This window comes from Macrotis lagotis, chromosome 1 (assembly GCF_037893015.1).
Source record: "Macrotis lagotis isolate mMagLag1 chromosome 1, bilby.v1.9.chrom.fasta, whole genome shotgun sequence".
In the NCBI taxonomy this organism is placed as follows: Eukaryota; Metazoa; Chordata; class Mammalia; order Peramelemorphia; family Peramelidae; genus Macrotis; species Macrotis lagotis.
The window spans coordinates 574,925,496-574,951,302 of NC_133658.1; the positions used below are offsets into that span (position 1 = coordinate 574,925,496).

Genomic DNA, 25,807 nt, shown 5'->3' on the forward strand with positions numbered 1-25,807 from the left:
AGATACAGCAGAAAGAACTAGAAAGAGAAATCCAATTGAAAGTAACCTCATGGGGGCAGCTAGGTGGCGCAGTGGATAGAGCACCGGCCCTGGAGTCAGGAGTACCTGGGTTCAAATCCGACCTCAGACACTTAATAATTACCTAGCTGTGTGGCCTTGGGCAAGCCACTTTACCCCGTTTGCCTTGCAAAAACCTAAAAAAAAAAAATAAAGTAACCTCAGACAATATAAAATACCTGGGAACCTAGAAACTTTTTGAAAACAATTACAAAACATTTCTCACACAAATAAAATCAGATTTAAATAACTGGGCAAACATCAGCTATTCATGGATAGGTTGAGCTAATATAACAAAAATGACAATTCTACCAAAACTAAACTACCTGTTTAGTGGCCTACCAATCAAAATTCCAAAAAATTACTTTAATGAGTTAGGAAGAGTTGTAGGTAAATTCATATGGAGAATAAAATTCAAGAATTTCCAGGGATTCATTGAAAATAAAAGTGCAATAGAAGGTGGCTTAGCCCTACCTGATCTAAAATTATAAGGCATCAGTCATCAAAACTGTCTGGTATTGGCTAAGAAATAGAGTGGTGGATCAGTGGAAAAGACTAGATGCAATAGCAGGAAATGGTTATAGTAATCTGCTGTTTGATAAACTCAAGGAGTCTAGCTATGGGGATAAAAAACTCTCTTCGATAAACATTGTTGGGAAAATTGGAAATTAGTATGGAAGAAACTTAGATTAGACCTCACATTGTATACCAAGATAAGATCAAAATGGATATAGGATTTAGACATAAAAAACAATATTATAAGCAAACTAGAAGATCAAGGAGTAGTTTACCTGTCAAATCTATGGAAAGGGGAGCAGTTTATGACCAAGGAAGAGATGGAGAACATTATTAAAAACAAACTAGATAATTGTGATTACATTAAATTAAAAAGCTTTTGCACAGACAAAACCACTGTAACCAAGATCAAAAGAAATGTAGTAAATTGGGAAAAAGTTTTTACAACTAGTATTTCTGACAAAGGACTCACTTCTAAAATATACAGAGAACTGAGTCAAATTTTCAAAAAAAAAGTCATTCATTCCCCAATTGACAAAAGGTTAAAGGATATAGAAAGGCAATTTACAGATAAGGACATCAAAGCAATCCATAGTAATGAAAAATTGCTCTAAATCATTACTTATTAGAGAAATGCAAATTAAAGTATCTCTGAGGTACCGCCTCACCCTCTCAGACTGGCCAATATGACCAGAAAGGACAATGATCAATGCTGGAAGAGATGTGGGAAATCTGGGACACTATTACATTGTTGGTGGAGCTGTGAACTCATCCAACCTTTCTGGAGAGCAATCTGGAATTATGACCAAAGGGGAAAAATGTGCATACTCTTTGATCCAGCAATACCACTACTGGGTCTACAACCTGAAGAGATGATGAAAATGGGTAAAAACATCACTTGTACAAAAATATTCACGGAAGCCCTGTTTGTGGTGGCAAAGAATTGATGATCAAGTAAATGTCCTTCAATTGGGGAATGGCTTAACAAACATATATGTATGTCATGGAACACTATTGTTCTATTAGAAACCAGGAGGGATGGGAATTCAGGGAAGCCTGGAAGGATTTGCATGAACTGATGCTGAACAAGAGGAAAACAAAATCACCCTGACGGCAGCGGCAGCGTGGGGGAGTTGATCAACCTTGATGGACTTGCTCATTCCATCAGTGCAACAATCAGGGACAATTTGGAGCTGTGATGAAGAATACCATCTGTATCCAGAGAAAGAATTGTGGAGTTTAAACAAAGACCAAAGACTATTACCTTTAATTAAGGGGGGGAAAATGTTATTTTATCATCTAATTTTGCAATCTCTTATACTATATTTTTCTTCCTTAAGGATATAATTTCTCTCTCATCACATTCAACTTAGATCAGTGTATACCATGGAAACAATGTAAAGACTAACAGACCGCCTTCTGTGGGAGGTGGGGGGAGGGAAGAAAGATTAGGGGGAAAATTGTAAAACTCAAAATAAAAAAAAAATTTAAAATTCAAAAAAAAAGAGTCAAGATTGAATGTATTTAATGTTCGTCCCCCTTGTACAAACCTCAGCAATGTCATCTGGAGAAGTGAAGGAGAAGCTATGGCCTACTAGCTCATAAGCCTGAACCTCAATTGCACTTAGTTTAGCTTGCATGACATGTTTCTGGCTCTCGCACTCCACTGTACTAAAACCTATTCCATTTAGTTCCAGTAAGGCCAAACAATACTGGGAGGGCATTTCCAATTTACAGAAAATATCTGGAAGAAAAAAGAAAAGTCCACAAAGGTCATTAAAGTCTTGTCAATTATGAATAGTTAAATCAACTGCATTACTAGAATACATTTAATACACATCTGTAATCAAGCTTCTTAGATGATCCCATTAAAATATGCTGTTCTTTAGGATTCAATTTTCTGAGTACTCCTACAAATAAATTCATCAAAGGAAATAGACATGGAGAGAGAACATCACAGCACCTAGTCAGGATCACTTTTTCTGTGAGGATAGTAACAGAGTTTTAGCAATTTGGTACAAAATAAGGACTACTAAGGAAAAGAAATAATATTTCTCTGAAGAAGAAAGAAATCCTGTGTCAAATCAGTTACAAAAACATTTATTTCAAAAAGAGTATGTTTTACTGATTATTATTCAACAATGCTCAGGGTGGCAGAAATAATTAACAGCACTCAGAATCTGAGTGTAACCAATCTGAGCCCCTTTGATTAAGCATCATTTTTGGACTTGGAAGGAACTTTGTTCAGGCAGAAATTAAGCTCCAAAGCAATCCCAGGCAAAACCAAGACTCTTGCCTTGAGGAAGTTAGTTTAGGTGGAAAAGTGCATAATGAGAACACATTTAACTGTTCTGTACAACTTGCTTTAAAGATTGACTGTTATGGCAACTAAGCTTCATAATGCCTGATGATTCACTAACTAAATGCACAGGACAAATTCAGACTTCTCTGAAGCTAAACTGGGATATCAACGTCAAGTAACAAATAGTTTTGTAATAATAATAATAATAATAATAATGATGATGATAATCCGAGATAACATTTATGTAGCACATACTATGTACCAGACACAATATGGCTTGCTTTACAATTATTATCTCATTTGACTATCACCTACCCTGGGAGGCTGCTGTCATTATCCCAGTTTTAAAGATAAGGAAACAGAGGCAGTCAGAAGTGAAGTGACCTGACCAAAGTCACTCAATTAATGAGTGTCTGAGGCTGAATTTGAACTCTAGCCTTCTTGACTCCTGACTCCACTGAGTTTTGGGGACCAAATAACTTTTGACACTGAAGCAATAAGGGAATTTATATCAGTAGGTATCAGTATGTAATTCAGAGAAGAACTCTAGTCAAGAGATTAATGTTCTTCTCTTAAAGTTTCCTATGTATTTATCAACTTAGATATAAAGGAACATTGTAAAAGTTCATGGAAAGCAAGGTTAACTGTTGTGTGAATTTTTATGAATGTTATTATCCAAATGGGATAAGCTGAGAATCACCTTCAATAAGCCGTATAAAAATGGGATACAAGGAATATATTTAGGCCTAAGTGCTCAATTGTGAATAATTTTCACTAATCGAAGTCATTATCTTTCTACGTTTTCCTTCTCTACCTCAGAGTGATACAAATTTTAGGTATTTCATAGGAATTAAGTAATGATGATGTGAGAATTAAGTCATTTCATATAAGAAAAGCTTGAAATAAATGAAGATGTTTAGTCAAGGAAAAAATAAAGTAGGCTTGTTCTGTGTTGTACCAAAGTACAGAAATAGGACCAATGAATGAAAATTATTTAGGTGTAAAAAGAATTAGAGTGAACCAACAGAGTAGTGAGTTTTTAGTAATTTAAGGGATTCATTAAGTAGCTAAAGGACAATTTTTGAGTCATATTGTAAAAAACAATTTTATATTTGTTCAGAGCCTGGATTATATGAATTCCTAGGTCATGTCCGATGTCAAGATTCTATAATTCTTCCATATTTGGAGGCAAGGTTATGAAGTATATCTGGCTCGAATGTAAATGTTTTTGATATTGAACTTCTAACAGGAGTAGTCACCCATTGTTAAGTTCATTTGAATAGTTAGGCAAATACTAGCAAAGAAGAGCCATGAAATAATGCAACTCTTGTGCAGAAGTTAGACAAAGGTTTGAAAACTGAAAGAGTTTCAACACTGATAAATGTTGCCTGAATTCAGATAGTATGGCAGTATAGGAACAAAAATCAAAGAATTTCCCAGTAAGAGGAAACCTCAGTATCTATCTAGTTCAATGCTACCCCTCCCCAAAATAATCATTGTTACAATATACTCAAGAAGTATTATGTAATCATTGCTTGAAGAACTTCAATAGGAGGGGAGGGGATTGAGTTTTGATAAGGGTGCATCCAGGAAGTTTTATTGCTTTTAGGTAAATGGAAGACAGTGTTTGTGATGAGATCATGAGATGCACAAGTCTTCAGTAGTAGAGGACCATTGCTATTTCCAACTCCATTCTTCCCAAAGACTCCCTGCCATGTCTGTTAATCCAAGCCTACTCCAGCCTTAAAGTCACCCAGAATTATAAGTTTGTCCTCTTTTGGTACACTGATGATAAGGGTCTCCTGGTCTTCATAAAATTTTTCTTTAACTACATCAGTATTCACCATGGTAGGTACATGGGCACTGATAATGGTGGCATGGCATTTTCTTGGACATGGCAATCTCATTGTCATGAGCCTGTCATTCATTCCTTTTGGTCAGCATCAAGAAATTTGACTAGATTACTTTTGATTGCAAAATCTACTCCAGGTTCACAGTGTTCCCATTCCCTGCTGCCACTCCAGAAAAACACGTATCCAGGTCTGACCTCAGTAAGCTGAACTTCATTTAACAGTCATGTTTCACTCAGAGCTGCTATTTGGATATCATACCTGCTGGTTTCTCTCACAACAAAGCTGTTCATCTTTCAGGTTCATCGGATCTTGTGTTGTCTGTGAGTGTGAGCACATTCCATGCACCAATGGCAAGTGGAATTTTTGTAGATGTTTTTGTGTCTCGACAGCACTGTGAGATCCCTGCCTGCTGTGGTAATCAGGCAAGGGTTGGGTAAGCAGATAATTTTTTAGGGTACCTTTTCTAACCCTTTCCTCACACCAGGAGGTAAGCAGTGTGATCCTTAAAAGATCTGCTCAATTACCCAGGGGGCTGCTTAATCTCACTGCTGCTTTCAGTGGGGAAACAACCCTATGGCCTGGGCTGCCTGTGCAGGGTTGTGACTACAGATCCCAGTGTATCTGTATTCACTGCTTCATCACTTGCCCATTGCCATAGGACTTTGAGGAATGGTTATGAGTGATGTTTTTTCTGTTGTGCATATATTTTCATGAGAGTTTATGGAAAATTATGCCAAAAAATTTGGTTGCTCGAAGAAGTTCATCAATGTTGTATATCAATTTCATGTTGGCATGCTTACCCAGGTTCTGCAGAGTGGATGATGCTCTCAGACTGAGTGGATGATGCTCTCAGACCAGTCACCAATGGAGTAAAATTAGGATGTGTCCTTGCTCCCATGCTTTTTAGATGTTCTCAGCCATGCTATCAAATGCTTTCACTGAGGATGAACATGGTCTCAAGGTTACTACTGCACTGATGGCAAATTCTTCAACTTGAAAAGGCTACAACCCAAGATCAAAGTGGAGGGAATGCTGGTGCATGATCTTCTGTTTGCAGATGAATGTGCACTCAATGCAACCTCTGAAGCTGAGATGCAGCAAAGTATGAACCAATTCTCTGCTGCTTATGCTCATTTTGGTCTAACTATTAAAACCAAGAAAACCCAAGTGCTCCATCAGCTCCATCTGTGGAACCATCCATTACAGCAGTATTCCTTCCAGGGAGGTACACATTGACTGTGAGGTTGACACACACTTGCATTGCCAGACCTATTTGGGAGGCTCCAAAAGAAAGTATGGGAGAAAAGAGGTATTATACTGACTACCAAACTGAAGGTCTACAGAGCCGTTGTGTTGAATTCATTGCTGTATGCCTGTGAAACATTGACAGTCTACCAGCACCATGCCAGGAAACTGAATCACTTACATTTAAATTGTCTTAGGAAGATTCTGAAGATCACCTGGCAGGAGAAGATACCAGATACTGAGGTTCTTTCTTGAGCTAAACTGCCAAGCATTCCCAACATTACTACAGAGAGTGCAACTACAATGGACTGGACATGTTGTTAGAATTCCAGAAGTATGCTTGCTAAAAAAAATTATTTTAGGGAGAACTCACACAGGGAAAGTCTCATTAAAGAACTTTAGAACTGATTGTACAGTATGGGAGACACTGGCACAGGACCACCCAGCATGGCGTGCCCTCATCAGTGAGAGAGCTGCACTCCTTGAGGAAGGTAGAATTGAAGTAGCTCAAAGGAAATGTAAATTTGTAAGTTTAACCCCCCCCCCCACCAGGTGTTCACATGAGCTATTTGTGCCCAACCTGTGGTGGAGCATTCTGAGTTTGTATTGGTCTAATCAGTCACAGTCAGACACATTGTCATTTGCCTCAAACACAGTGATGTCATTTTGGTCTTCAATAACGAAGGACAAGAACCAAGGAAGGGGACAACCATGAGATTCCCCAAAGAACCAATTCCACTTTTAGAAAACTCTTGTAGTTTGGAAATCTTTTTTTTACATCATCTGAACTGGTGTCTTTTTAGTTTTAGCCTGTTGGTCCCAGTTCTGCCCCTCTGGGGTCAAATAGAACAAGACTGATTACACTTCCATGAGGCAGAGAACTGCTGTATCTGACTCATGGGAGATTTTCCTCATAGGGAATTACCTCCACAGAAAATTTAGAGGTCTGGATGTACTCCTACCAAAAAAAAAAGTTCATTTAAGATATAGGCTATAATTTATGCATAATAAACAATAACATTCAAAAGGAAATTAGTAGGGTTTATCAAGGTACATACATTTATATTTAAGGTGTTTCATACAAAAAATTATTCTTTTGTAGTTGCATTCTTTTTAAAAAAATATAATTATGTAAATAATTGTGCATTTCATATGATTCTACTTACAGAAAATGCATACCTGGTACAGAATGTATATTTTGAGGCAGTATAGTTCAAAAGAAACTGAATTTGGAGACATAGGACCTGGGTTCACATTCCAGTTTTGCCATATGCTACCACCAAGACTGGGGACAAACTATTTCATTTCATTTTTTTCAACTTTAAAATGAGGAAGCTGGTCTAAAAACCTCTGCAATCCCTTCTAGCTCTAAATCTATGATCCTATAACCTCCTTTTCTGTAACAGAGGAAGCCCATATTTATTTCACTTTCTATCTTTGGCATTATCAGAACATTAAGAGCTCTGTTTCCTGAGGCTCTTACCTTGTAGCTTTTCTTTTTCTAACAGCAAATTGAGTTGGGTCATAGATTTGAAAACAAGAATAGATTCTATGGCAGCTTTGTATCGCCCAGAGTGGTCATCACTGGTATTCAGTCCCAGATTTTGAATGCCTTGGCCTGTTTCTATTCCTTCCAATAGAGGTAGCTCTTGAGAAAGAAAGCTTGTGACTATATTGTGAAGTGTTGGTTCTTTAGAGTCAGGATCCAGTAACCAGCAGGCCACCTGAAAATGAAAGGTACCTGAATATTTTATTGATTACAAAATAATTTAGCACCATTAATGTAGACTTTCAGATTTGTAAACATGACCAAAAAGAACTTACTCTCTATTGCTGGTCTAAAAGTAGAAGTCAAAATAAAAAAACCAAATAAATTTCTAGTGCCAATAAGAACAGAACCAGCTTATTAGTAGTCTTCAAGACATATGTTCCAGCAATGCATTGCTCTCTATTGATCAATAATAATGATAATAATAATGATAATAATAATAATGTCAACAATAATGATAATAGCTGTTGTTTACATAGTCCCTTAAGGCTGCCTAGGGAGATGTATATAATTCTTATATATCTATATGTGTTGTATACATAGATGGAGGGTTGTATCTATGTGTTGTATACATAGATAGAGGGTTGGATGGATATGTATGCATGTATGCATGAGTCTGTATGTATATATATATATATGTGTGTGTATATATATATATCTGTGTGTATATGTATGCATGCATGCATGCATGCACACACATATACATATATATGAAAATAAAAATCTAAGTCTAAGTCCATTTTGAAAAAATGAATAGGGCTGTATGACCCTAATCATTCCCCTGAATTACAGTGCTATATCAGCAGTTGCTCATTGGGCATCCTGTGGGCATCTCAAATTCAATATATCTAAATCAGGACTCACTGTCTTCTATCTGAAACTCACCCCTCCTCTAAGTTTCCCTATTTCTGTTAGAGTCATCACCATTCTAGTGTTCCAGGTTCAAAATATGAGAATCATCCTTGCCTTTTCCTTCTCTTATTTTTTACTCATTGTTAGAGCCCTAAAAATTTTGGTTTGTCTTGAGTGTTTGTTCTTTACTTCAGGTTATCAGATAAATCAGCTAGAGCTAGATAGAAAGTGGGTGGGTAGGTAGGTAGCTAGATAGACAGACAGACAGACAAATACATGCAAATTGAGGGAGACAACATAGTTATATAGAGAGACATACAAAATATACACAAGGCATTCTTGGAGGAAAGGACACTAGTAGCTAGAAGGACCAGGACTAAATTATCTTTCTATTTTGCATGCACTTTATGATTGCTGAGAAAATAATACTATATTTCAAAAATCTAAAAGTACTACACTCAAAGGAATTCACAGTTCATTCCTATTCAATGTGGTTATTTCTTATAACAAATGCATTCCACAACCCATCCATGACTACCTGGCCTATAGGACTCTTGCCTACACCCTTCTATCACTCACCAGAGAGGGTCCATTCAATCTGCTGGAAGCCTTCTTCAACAGCTTTTGACATTACAAGGCTCCCAAATAAAGCCAACAGGGTAGTCTACTAATTATACCTAATTTCTTGTCACATGGCTAATGGCAATCTATGATAAAGACTACAGAAATCTAAACTGATATTATAGTATTAAAGTGACATTTATAAAACCAATATTCCCACTCTGGATTTCTTACTCCAATTGTATCATTATAAGGTAGTACAGACAAAAATATACCTCATTTGAAATCAAGTTTACCAACTGAAAGCCATTTCCTTAACCTATTAATTTAAGGTAACAACTATTACTTGACTGCCTGTCTAAATAATATCATCAAAATCAAAATTAAGTTCTCTCATATAACTGATCATATCTTTCATACTAATGTAGCATCCTCTACGTTATCACCCTTCTTTAGGTCAAAGGTGCTATACCAGAAATCCTATTACTAAGATTTTATTATCCCCCATTCATTGCGAAATTCTAAAAAAAGATTCATTTATACAAAAACATTCATAGCTGCCATAGTAATAATAGAAAAAAATGTAAACAATATATAGTCTAATAATGAGAGGACTGGACTGAATAAAATATGACTACTGCAAATGAATACTATGATTCCATAAAAATAACAAACAAAACATAAATAACATATATAAAGACATATACAAAATAATGGAAAGTAATGCTATCAGAATAAAAACTGAAAAAAAAACAATGACTACAGTTATATGGAAGGAAAGAAGGAAGAAAGACAATAAAGCCATACTAAGGAGAATTTCTGACATAGCTTGAAAAGGACATAAGAAAATTTTGTTTGGTGATTCATTTAGTTTTACTTTGTAGCAGTGCTAAATGTTTTATGTAAAAGTTTACTCCTATTTTTAACCCTATGTTGGTTTTCTGATTCAAATGAAAGATAGAGTTATGTCATGCTAGCTTTCAGGTTGTCCCAAAAGTCCTAGTTCAGTTTTAAGCTTATAAGAAAATAAGTTATAAAAGTTTAAAACTGCTCTCTTTTGGGACACATTATGCAGTTTAATCAATAAATGATTTGTTCAAAACAGTTAACTAAAAGCATGTAGTCTTGAATAATAATTTTTTTAGGGTTTTTTTTTTGCAAGGCAAATGGGGTTAAAGTGGCTTGCCCAAGGCCACACAGCTAGGTAATTATTAAGTGTCTGAGACCGGATTTGAACCCAGGTACTCCTGACTCCAGGGCTGGTGCTTTATCCACTGCGCCACCTAGCTGCCCCGAATAATAATTTTTAAAACCGTAATGTTTCAATATAAATCTTTCTAAAATTTGTAAATATTTCTAGAATTTATCACATACTTCTCTAATGTTTTGGAATCACTTATGAATAGGCTTTGTTTTTTGTTTTGTTTTCTTTTTTAGTGTAAGAATATTTGCCTTTAAATTAACAACCCAAGATTAGGATGAAAATTACTTTGCCTTTTCTTCTACTTCTTACATATTTTCTCATTTTTTAGGTGGTCAGCTATCACTTCTTGTTGCTATAAAGTATACAAAGCTTTAACAGTTCTATTTCTCTTCCAAATTTGTCAGGATCCAAAAAACAAAATAACCGTGTTTGTTAGAAAAATAGCTTTTAGAAGGGAACAGAGGGTTTGAGTGAGGGTCCACGAGAATGGTAAAGTTCATATACATGAGTGCTTGATAAGCATTTAGTATTCTAGTTGTTTTTGGTTAATTCCACATTCTGAATAATTTAGAATGCTAACTAGAGAAGTGAAGTATTATAATAAATTACTTAAATTTATTCAATTAAATTATGAAATTTTAAAACTCTAAGCAGTACCAATTTTTTAAGTAAAATAAGTTAAGAAAGACTTAAACCTTGGGATCTTCAAAATTCCCTGTCAGGGAGATGCCACAAGACAGAAGAAGTATCTTATAGTTCTGGATGAAGTTATAGATGATAACGGAATGATCTTTCACAGAGACTTGTTGTAAACAAGACTGAAGTTGCCATAGTCTCTCATTCACAGTCAAGTTTGGATCCAAAGAAGGTGGTGCTAAACTGGCACTGATTTCTAAAAAAGAGTTTTTAAAGGGAGAAATATATGTCATTACTTGAAACAATCTAATTCATCAAACATTTTTCAAACATCTTATGCATGCATAAAAGTCCTGTTTAAAGTGAAGGAAGAAATCATATTAAATTGAGACTATTGTGAAATAGTTAGAATTCTAAGAGGTAAACTCTGAAAATGGTCTTGGGCCCCATTGTCTTAGGTCATAGGTTCAACAGTTCCATGCAAGAAACCATTTATTGTGGTGGCAAAGAAATGGAAATCAAGTAAATGTCCTTCAGTTGGAGAATGGATTAGCAAACTGTGATATATGTATGTCATGGAACACTATTGTTCTATTAGAAACCAGGAGGGATGGGAATTCAGGGAAGCCTAACAGCAACAAGGGGGTGATGATCAACCTTGATGGATTCACTCATTCCATCAGTGCAACAGTCAGGGACAATTTGGGGCTGCCTGCAATGGAGAATACCATCTGTATCCAGAGAAAGAACTGTGGAATTTGAACAAAGACCAAGGACTATTACCTTTAATTTAGTTTAAAAAAAACTGCTATCTTATTGTCTGATCTTGCTATCTCTTATACTGTATGTTTTCTCATTAAGGATATGATTTCTTGGGGTCAGAGATAAGATGGTGACAGGAGAGGACCTTCTCTCAGTTGCTGTGGAGCAAAACTTATAAACTAAGGACTCTAACTACATTTTTTGAGAGACAGAAGACACAGAGGGATCCAGTGAGTCAAATCTTCAACCCAAGGTAACCTGAAAAAGAGCAGAAAGGCTCAGCTCCACAGGGTTAGAGGGGTGGCCCGCCAGAGCAAAGGAACTTCAGCCTCCCGTAGGCAGCCTCTCCCAGCAGCTGGGGAAGTATCCTGACCTACACCCTGGGAGCACCAGGAACAACTTGGGGGAACAACAGGGGACCTTTGCCAGAGTGAGCATGTGAAGCCCAGCCCTCAGGGCACACAGCAAGCCAGATCCAGGAACCAGAAGCAGGCAGGGCTGGTAAGCAGGATCCCCCAGGGCATGAGCACACTGAGCCTAGGGAGGGAGCAGAGAGAGAGAGACTGCCGAGCTCTATCCTCTGTCCCTGGAACAGGTCTCTGGAGTTCTGACCAAATTCAGATCCTGATCGCAGTCCAGGCTCCTCCATAGAACAGCAGGGTCCCTCCACCTCAGCCCCATGGCAAGGGCGGGGGGGGTGCTGATGGTCATTCACAGACCAGGAGGGAGGACAGAGCCTCACACACTGAAATCCTTGTGGGGATTCCCCAAAAGCTCAGGAAGCACCCCAAACCTAGGCTCAGGCTGGGAAAATGAGTAAGCAGAGAAAAAAGAGGAAGATCTTTGAGAAATACTTTCCCTGTGAGCCCAAGAAGGATCAAAATACTCAATCTGAAGATGAAGAAGCACAAGTTCCTGCATCTAAAGACTCCAAGAAAAACAGAAATTGGGCTCAGGCCATGACAGAGATCAAAAAAAAAATTGAAAATCAAGTGAGGGAGATAGAGGAAAAATTGGGAAAAGAAATGAGAGAAAGATGCAGGAAAAACATGAAAATGAAGTCAGAAGCTTAGTCAGGGAGATCCAAACAAATGCTGAAGAAAAATAACATGTTAAAAACCAGCATAGGTCAAATGGATAAAACAGCTAAAAAGTTATTGAGGAGAAGAATGCTTTAACAAGCAGAATTGGCCAGATGGAAAAGGAGATAAGAAAACTCTCTGAGGAAAACAAATCCTTCAGACAAAGAACAGAACTCAGGGAGATTGCTGATTTTACAAGAAATCAGGACTCAATACTTTAAAACCAAAAGAATGAAAAATTAGAAGAAAATGTGAAACATCTCATTGAAAAAACAACTGATCTGGAAAACAGATTAAGGAAAGATAATTTAAAAATTAGTGGAATACCTGAAAGTCATGACTAGGAAAAGAGCCTTGACATCATTTTCAAAGAATTATTACAGGAAAATTGCCCTGATATCCTAGAAGCAGAGGGCAAAAATAGAAATGGAGAGAATCCACCAATCTCCCCAAGAAAGAGATCCAAAAAAAACAACCCCCAGGAATATTATAGCCAAGTTCCAGAACTCCCAAGTCAAAGAGAAAATATTACAAGCAGCCAGAAGGACACAATTCAAATATCATGGAGCTGCAGGCAGGATCACACAGGACTTAGCAGCAACTACATTAAAAGCTCATAGGGCTTGGAATATAATATTCCAGAAGGCAAAAGAGCTTAGAATGCAACTGGGAATCAACTAGCCAGCAAAACTGAACATCCTCTTCCAGGGAAAAAAGATGGACTTTCAATGAACCAGGGGAATTTCAAATGTTCCTGTTGGAATAACCAGAGCTGAACAGAAGGTTTGATCTTCAAATATAGGACTCAGGTGAAGCATAGAGATTGGAGAAGAAGAGGAAAATATGAGGGACCTGATGATGAACTACATGTATTCCTGCATAGAAAAATGATACTGATAATACTCATATGAACCTTCTCATTTAATAGAGCAGGTAGGAGGAGCTTTTATAGATGAAGCACAAGAGAAAGCTGAATTTGAAGATATATTGTAGTGTAAAAATGGAGTCAATAGATAAAAAGGAAATGTAATGGGAGAAAGAAAAAGGAGAGGAGGAATAGGCTAAGATATTTCATAATAAGATTTTTCTTTATTACAATGAGCTATTGCAATAATATGGAAGGGGGGGAAGGTGAGGGGGAATGAGGGAATCTTTGCTCTCACCAGAGGTGGCTAGGAGAGGAAACAGCATATATACTCAATGGGGCATAGACATCTGTAGTAAGAAGGAGAGAAGGGGGACAGGGGGGAAGGGGGGGAATGTGAGTGATGGAGGAGAGGATGGACCATGGGGGGAGAGTGGTCAGTATAACACATTTTTTTTTTACTTCTTGCAAGGGGCTGGGATTGGATGGCCTGTCCAGGAACATAGGGCCAGGTGGATGCTGGGTGAGGGATGGTATGTAGGTTTGGGGCCTCTTGGTCCCAGGGCCAGGGATCTGTCTGTTGCACCACTCAACTACCCTACAGCAGAGACAGAGTGAAAGGAGAGAGAAAATATAGTTCATGGTAGTAGAGAAGTATGAATGGAGGGAGTTGCGATCAGCAATGGTAACAGTGGAAAAATATGGAAGTAACTTTTGTGATGGACTTATCCTAAAGAATGTGATCCACCCAAGACAGAGTTGGTGCTGTTGGAACAGACTGAAGCACATTTTATTATCATTATTATTATTATTATTTTCTGGGGCTGTTGCAGGGCAAATGGGACTGGGTGGCCTGCCTGGGGCTGCACAGCTGGGTGATTGTTGGGTGTCTGAGGCCGGATTTGGACCGGGTGCTCCTGGCTCAAGGGCCAGTGATCTGTTGGCCACCCAGTCACCCCTACTATTATTATTACTATTTTATTTTAAGTCTTTTTTTTGTTTGTTTTTTAAGGCAACAGGGTTAGGGTGGCTTGCATGGGATCACACAGCTTGGTTATTGTTGGGTGTCTGGGGCCGGTGCTCCATCCACTGCATCACCTAGCCATACCTACAATTAATATTATTATTATTTTATTTTAATTTTAATATTTTTCTCTCCCCTTCCCTTTATCACTTATGCGGGTCTATATTTTTTGGGGGGGAGGGGGTATTATGTTTACTCTTAATATTTTAGCAATGTATAAAGAAACATTTGTACAAAATAAGAATAAGTAAATAAATGAATAAAAAAAGATGATTTCTCTCTCATCACATTCAATTTGGATCATTGTATACCATGGAAACAATGTAAAGACTGGCAAACTGACTTCTGTAGGGGGTGGGGGAAAGGAAGTAAGATTAGGGGAAAAATTGTAAAACACAAAATAAATAAAATCTTTAAGTACAAGAAACCATTTATTAACTCAGATCATCTCAGCAACATAATGATGCAAGACAAGTAGAAAGGACTCAAAGGAAAATGCTATCCACATTCAAATAAAAAACTAATGGATTCTGAATGCAAATCAAAGCATCTTTTTTTTTTTCAGTTCTATTATTCTTGCTCATGTTTTTCTTGCCCTTTAATGTTTCTTCTTCCATAACTAAGACTAACATGGAAACATGATAGTACATGTATAGACTATGACAAATTTCCTAACTTTTTCAAAAGAGGGGAGACAGGAAAGAAGGGAGAAAAAGTTGGAATTCAAAATCTTATGAAAATGAAAGCTAAAAATTTTCTTTATCTATAATTGAGGAAAGTGTAAAATATGATTAGAAATAATTTTTTTAAAAGTGAGCCAGTTACAAAAAAAAAAGAAATCATTTATTAAGTACCTACTATATAGAAGATGCTGTGCTAGATAATAGGGATAAAATGCCAAAAACAGAATCCCTCCCTCCTACCAGAATTTTATATTCAACTGAAGAAGTACAACTTGTATCCAGATAAACTACAAGACCAAACATCTCATGAGTGCTTTTTTTGATGCATCTGATTTTTTTCTTTTTTTTTTTCTTAAATTGATGCCTTTCCAAAAAATCAGCTATTTTTCAGTACTTTTATGCTCCCATTTACCAGTGTCTTGTGCCAAAAAACAATTAGGTAAAATTTACAAACAAAGCAGCCACATCTGACAGCATGAGTAATAGAAGCCAACTAGGATTCCAAATCTCCCTACTAAGAAAAGGGAATATCCAGTCTTAAATACATGCAAATACATACACTGACTGTCCATCAAACTATTCTGCTATTCTCATCACAAATATAACCTAGATAAATATTACTGAATTCACCTAAAAACAACATGAATATTCTGAAAGAGTTCTCACAAAAACTACACTACCCTCAATATAATTAAATGATGCTGCTTTACCAGAATGGTTTCCTTCTTGTTGCAGTGACAAATAGTAGGCATCCCTTTCTCCCCAGCATACTGCCAGTCCAACCAGCAAGATGTCTTCCTGGCCTTTGACAGGAATCCCATCATCTGTAGCTGGAATTAATTCAGGTGATCTTACTAAATAAAGATAAAATGAAGTGAAATTATAAAAGTCACCTATAAAAGCAGTTTGTTACTAAAAAAATGTGATAATAATCTATACACTTGATATGTCAACCCATTTTATAGACTTTATTGTTTTAAAAAGTATGCAGAACTCAAGTTGCTCTTTTTAGTTGCCAAATGCAGTATATCTCTATGGACAGGATCATTTGAAACATTTGGCATTAAGAGCTACTAAAGATCTTCCTGTAAATACATCTGGAATGAGGAATAGATCAAGATATTTGTTGAATATAAAAGCTCTACCAGGAATTTAGGAATTTGCATTTATTCAATTCAAAAGCAAATAATTAAAGATCATTGATACACCATATAAACTCTCCCAAGCAATCAATAATTCTTAGAAGTATTCAATAAATATTCAAAGAAGATAAGAGTTTCCCAAATGTCTACATGGAGAATGAGGTAAGTTGATGAATTTACATTAGAAAACACCTCCAAATTTATAATACAAGTCAATAGTAAAATGAAATTTGGTATTCAAAAATCTAAATTACAGGAAACACATTTATTCTATAAAGTAATATAGATGGTTATATTCGTCAATATAAATGCAAACCTAAACATATGCTAGGGCATGAATTTAGCACATGCAAACACACATAAGTAGGTACATATAAATGCAGAAATGTATAAAGATTTTTTAAAAATCTTAGATTCTGGCAGTCTTGTTTGCCCAACTATAAAAGTTACCCTTAATTTTAAAATATTTCAGATTTTGTCAGTGTGTTAACTCCACCAATACAGACTGCAACCCATCTGTGCCAAGGGTTTCTTTAATTGTATTGACATCTTTCATTTTTATGGTACAGTCATTTTGTAATGTCTCTACCCCACTGACCCCTCCTATGCAAGAAATGCACTTGAGCAAAATAATCACAGAAATTGCATCTAACACTTTATGCCACACTCCACAGATGAATTGGCACAGTGCTGATTCCCACTTCTCTACACCAGGCACCACACTAAGCACTAGGCATGCAAAGTAAGGCAAACCTGTCCTGCTCCCAAGGAACTCCCAGTCCACCAAGAAGGACACCAGGCAGACAGCTGTGTTAACAAGATCTCTCTCACAGGCTGCACTGAAAAGCAGCTCACAGTATTGAAGGAGTCAGAATGGGTCTTCCATAGATGGTAGCATCTGAAATGACCATCAAAGGCTAGGCAGTGACAAGGCCAACAACAGTCAGTGACAAGACAGCCAGTGACAAGGCCAAAGTCAGCCAATTAACAAGGTCAGCCAGTGACAAAGTCAGCAAGTGACAAAATTGTGCTGCTCCTAATATTATACATGAGACTTTTCTTTCAGTCTTGGAGATCCTTGTTAATATATATGATATATGATATATGATATCTAATAGTGAGATTGATGGATGTTAATGGTCATAACAACTTAGTAATTTTTCCTCACAGGATTCCAAAGTGATTTCCAAACCCTTGAAACTACCAATAGTGAATTAATATGTAAGTCTTCCCAAAATCTCTCCAATCCTGAATTTTTTTGTCTTTTGTCATCTTTGTCTACTTGACAGGTAAAGCTGTCAAGATGTTCTTCTTAAATATAAACCAACACAGATTATCTTGATTATGATATGGGCCATGTGGCCAATTTTTCCATGAAGTTGAGGATTTAATAAAATGTAGCCTCTACATTTTTGGTGGAAGAGGTGAAACTTTTTGAGAAAAGGGCCAATTCTTTAAAGTTAAAAGATTTCAAACATTTTGCATATAGTTGGTAGTTTATATATATATTTTTTAAAACTGTTTCTGTCCTCTGGCCTCTTAGTTTTTAGGGCATACTGTTGTTTTTTTTTTTAATTTATACAATTTTTAATATAATTTTTGATTCTATCTACATCTGCATCATACTTTTGCCAGATATTTGATCAAAAGATAATTTATCACCTGACAGTTTCTTATTCTAGTTGTACTGATTTTGTTCATGCAAGATTTAAAATTTTATATTTTGTCTTTTTTGATCCATTTTATTCTATTTAGTAATGAAGCCTCCCCCTAACCATAGCTGTAAAAGTCCATCTCTCTCCAATCTTTATTTTTTTTGGGGGGGGGGTTAATCTTATATTGGCTGTATATTCATTTTGCATTTATTGTAAGAGGCCAGTATAACCCTATTTTCTGCTTTTTTAGTTTCCCAGAAGTTCTCTTCTCCAAGTAACTTTCATCTAATGAACATGGAGCAACTGTTTCCATTTGCTTCTGAGTCTTGCTTATCTAGATTATAAATCCAGAGTGGATCTTGATTAACTATTAAATATTTTCCTTATTTTATAGTGATAGAGTAGAATTTCTCTTTCTCATATATCCTATTAGTTTTTATTAGTATTCTATAAATATCTGATGATTTTTAAGACCAAAGTATTACTGCAAGAGGTCCATAAATTTAAAAATTGAGAAAAAATTTCTACAGACTACATAGCATAGTAAAGAGCATTCTATCTGTAGTGAAAAAACCTTGACTTAAAAATCTAGTTTTGCTGCTTTACTATGTGACTTAAAGTCTCAGTATACTGATCTCAAAAAGAATAAAAAATGATTTCAGAGACCCCTATTAGCTTTGTTTCTGATGCTATGATCCATATATACATACATACATACACATATATATATATAAAATATTCCTTTTTTTATTCCCAAATATATGGAGGTGTGTCATGATGAACAAAAGACAAATTCATTTAAGAGAATTATTACATCCACAATAGTATTTTGGCATTATGTGGATTGGTTGGTTGGTTCTTGACCTTTGTTATTTAAGAAGACCAAAATGACAGTACTATGTTTGAGACAAATAACAGAGTATCTATCTGATCAGCCCAAAACAAGCTGGGAATGCTCTACCACAGATTGGGCACAAATATTCCATGTGAACACCTGGGGTGAGTATTCTAACTTAAGTCAGAATTCCTTTCAGCTGCTTCAATTCTGCCTTCCTCAAAGAGCGCAGCCCCATCTCTGATGAGGGCACACCATGCTGGGTGGTCCTGTGCCAGTGTTTCCCATGTATAATCGTATAATCAATTCTAAAGTTCTTCAATGAGACCTTCAGGGTGTCTCGGTATCACTTCTTCTGACCCCCTTGTGAGGGGTTGCCCTATGAGTTCTTCATAAAACAGTTTTTTGGGCAAGCATACATCTGGCATTGCAACAATGTGCCCAGCCTGTTGTAGTTGCAGTTTTGGTAGTAATATCAGAATGACTGGTAGTTTAGCTCAAGAAAGGACCTCAGTATCTGGTATCTTCTCTTGCCAGGTGATCTTCAGATTCTTCCTAAGACAATTTAAATGGAAATAATTCAGTTTCCTGACAGCTAGTAGACTGTCAGGGTTTTCACAGGCATAAAGCAATGAGGTCATCCCAAAGCTAGCTCTGTAGACCTTCAGTTTGGTAGTCAGCCTAATACCTCTTCTCTCTCATACTTTCTTTTGGAGTCTCCCAAATACTGAGCTATCTCTAGCAATGTGTGTGTCACCCTCAATGTCAACGTGTACCTCAAGAACACTGCCAAGATAAAGTGAAGTTGTCCACAAGTACTCAAAACTTCTCCATTTGCTGTAATCGATGGTTCTACAGATGGATGGTGTGGTGCTGGCTGATGGAGCCCCTGGGTTTTCTTGGTGTTGATTGTTAGACCAAAATGAGTTCAGGTAGGAAAGAATCAATCTATACTTTGGTGCATCTCAGTTTCAGAGGATGCACTGAATGCACAATCATCTGCAAACAGAAGAAGATGCACCAACATTCCCTCCACTTTGGCATTAGCAAATTTTTTTTAGGTTTTTTTGCAAGGCAAACAGGGTGCTCTATACACTGTGCAGGTACTCCTGACTCCAGGGCCGGTCCCTGGAGTCAGGAGTACCTGGGTTCAAATCTGGCCTCAGGCACTTAATAATTTACCTAGCTGTGTGGCCTTGGGCAAGCCACTTAACCCTGTTTGCCTTGCAAAAAACCTAAAAAAGAAAAAATTTTAATTAATTAATTAAAAAAAATAGTTGATAATATAACAACTTCCACAATGCTGAGGTTCATGCAGAAAGATGGGAAAAGTACAGTACAGCACTACACAGATACATGATCAGATGTTCTTCTTACATATAAAACAACACAGCTCCCTGGGTCATCTTGAATGTGATACAGTCCATGTGGCCAATTTTTCCAGGAAGATGACGATTTAATAAGTAGTCTCTGCATTTTTGGTAGAAGAGAGGAAATCCTTTGAGAGCAAAGACTGTTTCTTGCCTTTCATTGTATCCTCAATGTGCACACACACACACACACACACAAATGGTTGTCCCCCCCCAATCACAGGGTGAATTCTTAAGAACAGGAACTGATTGGATTTTTTTTTATTTGTAATTCCCAGTGCTTAGCATAGCATTTGCCACATAGCAAAGGCTTACTAAATACTTTTCATTCATCCAGCTGTCAACTGTAGAGTAAAACCAAAACAGACTTGGAAAGGAAAGAAGGAAAATAAATTAGGGGCTACACCAACTCCAAACAGAAAGAAATACTGGAAAACTCTTCAGGCAAAGTTTTCCCCCCTATGGAAACAAGAGTTCAGCAGAGGCATATCTGTACATATACATACACAGCACAGAGGAAAAATGAAGGAGTCAGCAGAGAGCTGGGTTCCAATCCTGCAGGTGATACTCACTAGCTGAGTGATCACTTTAAGTCTGAGTATTAGTTTCTTTATCCATAAAAATGAATACTAATATTTTTTGTTCTTTACCTAATGGCAAATTCAACAATATTTTAATATAATATGGTCAGGCATGATTTAAATATAATCAATGAAAATTATAGATCTAATTAATCTACAGATAACAAATGTGAATATAATAGGAGTGTTTCTGCCATTCCTATTAACCTCTTTCTGGATTAAAATAAATAACATATGCATTTTCAACCATATTATGCCAAGTATCTACTAATTAATATATGATATCCAATTCAAAACAATTTCCTATTTTTCTAAACAATTTATATTCAGCACACTTGAGTATTTAATCCCATGTTGACCATAAGCAAATAGTACATATTACTAATAGTAATAATGCTAACATCCTCTAAATAAGATAATAAATATAAAGCCTCAATAATTTACTTAAAATTGGTAATGAAATGGCAATATTTCACTATAATCCAATATAGTAAATGCATACAAAATATACCACTATACAAATATCATACATAATATCTAATATATAAACTTGTATATTGTATATATAAACAATAAACAAAAATAATTTTTAAGGAAAAAGGAAAAAAACTTACCTTGCTTAAATCTACCACCTATACTCGTTGATTTAAGACCTGTAGGGCGACTGGCCTTTTCACAAGCTAGTGAAATGGAAAATCTCTTTTTGCACTGCCATTCTTTGATGAAGGTCTGAAAAAGAGTTTGATCACTTGCTACATCAATGATGGTCAAAATCTCAGTGCTACATGGGACTAGAGTTAATTGTGACATATCTTGTGAAAATTTCGGTGGAAGTTCTGTTTCTTTGGAGGGGCTGGAGCTTTTCATATGATTATTTCCATTTTTTGTTTTAAGATTTTGGTCTTCAATATTTGAAAATGAACTTAGTGGATAATTTTCATCTCTAGCCATTTTGGCTTTCCCAGGTTTTTCAGATGTTTTAAGGACCTGTGATGGGTCCTGCTTGCTCAGTGATTCAGAAGTAGGTGAAAGAGGAAAAAATGCATGACTCTCTAGAAGATGCTTATCAGAAATAATGTTGCTTTCCTTATAAAGCAAAGGGGATGAAGTTTTGCTATGAAAAGTTGGAATCTTAGCATTGTTTTCCAACACTTCAAAGTTTATTTTTAATTTATCATTAGGAGAAAATGGCATTCCCTGTGTTAGCCAAGCTGAAGTTACTTCTTGTTGGTCATTTAAAGCTATACACTTTTCCTTCACAGTAGATAGCTCTGTACTCATTAAGCTTGGTTTCTCACCTTCCAATCTATCTAAAATATTTTGTATTCCAGGGCTTAAATCAAATGATGTCCCAGACCATATCATTGAACTGTCATTATTTTCTGCAAGAGATTTAGTTATTTGGATATTTACATCCTGGTCTATCCTATCCACTGTTGATCTAGGGTAATTATCATTTATAACTCCTAACTTGCCTTGCTCTAATCTATGAAGAGTTACTGCAGGGACCTGCTGCTCTTGAATAAGAGCTAAATCTGCACCATCCAAAGCTTCAACCATCTGAAGAGAATCTATTTCTGAGAACATCATTGATTCATCACTGAAGCTGGCAAACTGTTGCTGCACCTCCTGATTCACATCAACTGGTAATGAATTCAAAACTGCTTTATCCACTGATCCATATGGTTGCTGACAGAAATTGTCACTGGAATGGTTGGAAGTAATTTCAGAAGGAGGCACACTCTTTTGTGGATCTGGTTGTTGCTCCTTTATTTCATCTTTTTCTAATTCTTCATTAAAACTATCGAAGAGAAAACTATCACTCATATTCAAACTTGTTTCAAAAATAGGCAGGCAATTTGCCTCTCTGTTGTTTAAGGTTCTCTTTTGAAAACCTAGAGGAGTGGCTGATTCTACTGAATCTTGTGTTTGATAACCCTGAAGAAAACTATTTAGTTGGGAGTCAGTGACAGAATTTTCATTCCCTTTAAAAGAAAAATAATTTTCTCTCAGTTTCATTGGAGATTGCAAAACAGGGCTTTCAACACCATGTGACTCAGTGGTTTTTTCCTTAGGATCTACAAGATATGAGTGATCCATTTTTCTCCTTCCTACAGTTGATCCTTCACTGGCACAAATAACATTTTCATTTTGAGAAGTTTCAACAGAGCTTTGTTTTCTTGAACTCTTCTGGGTCAACATCGTTCCTAGACTTTTGTCCTTTGCTCCTTCTTGTTTTGCGGGTTCAGCTGCCATCTGCTGTATTATTTTCTCTGTCTGAGTATCCAGGTGGAAACTATCGTCAAAGTCCCTGAGGCTTAAGCCTAAGTCAGAAGTCTGATTATTTTTAGTTTCACTCGCAACATAAACACCTGCTTTTTTTTTCACTTCAGAAGCCTTTGGATCATTTTCATCCAGGTCTCCTTTATCCACTGCTCCAACTTGTAATGATATTCCATTGGGCACCTTGGGTTGGCTTACGTTGTCTTTTGCTGGCTGAAAATGACTGGGGTTATTTCCATCAGCATTAGACTCTACATTTCCCCATTTGCTAGCAGCAACATCTTTCTTTGTATCAATGGAGTCTGTTTCACTATGGGTTTCTCTATCTAGTACTACATCCTCTTTGACACAGACTTTTGTATATGCAACTGGTCTCTTTTTAGGGCAATTTATAATTGGATTGACATTGGAGTGTTTCCCATAAACTCTCTGATTTTTCATATAATTATTACTGTCTACCAAAACAGTCATTATTTCTACATTTGGCTTGGCTTCCCCCTCTACATTATTCCCTGAAACAGAAGGGGCTTGGTCAGAATTATTTTCTATTTGAGATTCTAGGTTGAAAACTTTTGAAATAGGGTCTTTAGTTATTTTGTTCCTTGGACAACTTTGCTCTGTTAGAGGAATGTGTGGTGTTTTTACATTAGTGTCCAAAGATTCATTTTGAGCAGTTCCTGGATTTTGAAATTCTTTACTCTTTTCATCTGAAGTGAGTAACTCTTTAACAGTACCACAGCTGCATTTAGTATTATTTGGTAAACCAATTCTGTGTGCCCTAGAGTTTTTGACATTGCATCTAACTTCAAATTGGTTCACATGCTTGTCTTGATTCCAAAATTGAGGTGTTTTGGATAGTTTTTCTGAACTGAAATTTAAAGCTGATCTTTTTCTTTTTTCACCAGAGAATGTTTTAGGAATTCTCTCATTGCCTAACTTTCTTTTATTCACAGTAGTGTCAATCTTATCTTCACTTGTATCCAAAAATGGGAATTTTCTTGTACTAGAAACAAACGCATCACTTTTCATTTCAACTTGTAATTGATTTTCTTGACTGCCATCTTGGAGAATGCAATTTGAAGTACTGGGAAGCATTTTGTCCCTATGAGAATTTTGCAGAGTACTAGGTATATTCTTAGTAAGAGATTCATCAAAAGGAATTCTGGTTCCTCTCTTTGATACATTGGCTCTTTTAAATAGATGTTTGACGTGCTTCCTAGATTTTAGGTCCTCCATTTCTGATTCACTGCTGCTTGTTGAATCGATTTCAGAGTTTAGAAAAGAGTCTGGATTCCACTGCACTCCCAATTCAGCTAACTCCTGTTGCAAAATCATTTTGGCTTCCTTGACAATAAGTACTGCTGCTTCTCTTTCAGTTAAACCCTTTCTCCCAGCTATCCAGATAGTTCGAATATTCCTACGTTCTTCAGCTGCTTCCTCTTCTTCATCTACTGCCTTGCGGACACTAAGGAAGGAAATGAAGAAGGATAAAGAAATTTTCCTGCAAAGACAATAATTTACTTAGCCAAGATAAAAAGCTATGTTAAACAATGTGTATGTTATCTTTAAATAAAATCAGAGAAAAATTTTATATAGTGTATTTTAGCACATACAACTTGAAAAAATATTCCAAATACATTTAGTATTTATAAATAGTGGAAAGTTTTCTCACCAGAAGACTAAATTTTTTTTTTTGACTATAACTAATGAACTCTGTCTGACCACTAAATCATGGCAGTTTTCAACTGTATTTGCTACTGAAGTTATCCAAATCAATCATGGATCCTGGAAGTCAAAAGAATTCTCTTTATCAATAAAACATTTACTTTTCATGCTAATGAATTATAATATGAATAATAATAGTATTACTATGGATATAAATGAATGAGAAATAATAAATCTAGATCTTATTACTACATCAGCATGTGAGTTTCGGAAAAAAGATCAAAAAGAAAAAAGAAAAAGAAAGATCTTTGGAAATAACAAATATAATAGGCAAACAGCCACTAGATCCTTGGGAATATCAGTATCTCCCAAGTCACCTATCTACCAGTTTTACTTTCAGCCCAGCTCTCATAACCATCATCCTGGGAAGATGCAGTCTAACAAGTAGCCACAGCTACTGAAGACTCAGAAAAGAAAGTTCTTGCTACTGAAGTCACTGGCACTTTCAGATAGTTCAGCATCAGCAACTGATAGGATTTTAAGAGCAGAATGATATTAAAGAAGAGGCAGTGCCATCTGCTTTGTTATTGTTCCCTATGGGATCTTTCTATATGACTAGCAACACAACCCTTCCATATGCAGTACCTTCTCCATTAGAATAATAGGGACCATTTTATTTTTTCCTCTTTATATTGCTAGCACTTAGCACAATGGGTTGCATATAGTAGGCTTTAATAAATGCTTCATTCATTCCTTCATTTAAGAATCTAGGTACAGGGGCAGCTAGGTGGCACAGTAGATAGAGTACCAGCCCAGGAGTCAGGGGGAACCGAGTTCAAATTCGACCTCAGACACTTAATAATTACTTACTGTGCAACTTTGGGCAAGTCACTTAATCCGAGAGCTGTGGAAAATTCTAACTTAATTTTCATGAATGTGATGTCTGTGTCCTTTTCAAATTCTTATTTTGCAAAGAGGGCAGCAATGACTTTGAAGAGAAGACAGAGACAATCTACTAAACATCTAAATTAGTGCCCCAGACAGAGCTCTGGTGGATACCAGGGATTAGTAAGCATGACATGTAT

At 36.4% G+C, this 25,807-nt stretch overlaps 1 protein-coding gene across 5 annotated transcripts in view; it reads right to left on the reverse strand.

Moving 5' to 3' along the window:
- Positions 1-25,807, reverse strand: part of POLQ (DNA polymerase theta) — a 132,870-nt gene that overhangs the window by 58,117 nt on the left and 48,946 nt on the right. For 4 of the 5 annotated variants that reach the window (XM_074214615.1, XM_074214614.1, XM_074214616.1 and 1 more), the window contains exons 16-20: positions 21,389-24,522; positions 15,902-16,045; positions 10,835-11,031; positions 7,457-7,697; positions 2,124-2,317 (exon numbers count right to left, since the gene is read on the reverse strand). In XM_074214615.1, the coding sequence (XP_074070716.1) occupies positions 2,124-2,317; positions 7,457-7,697; positions 10,835-11,031; positions 15,902-16,045; positions 21,389-24,522 (3,910 nt within the window). Of the gene's footprint in view, positions 1-2,123; positions 2,318-3,131; positions 5,667-7,456; positions 7,698-10,834; positions 11,032-15,901; positions 16,046-21,388; positions 24,523-25,807 lie in introns of those variants that run through there. The other variant, XM_074214618.1, reaches the window with a different exon arrangement.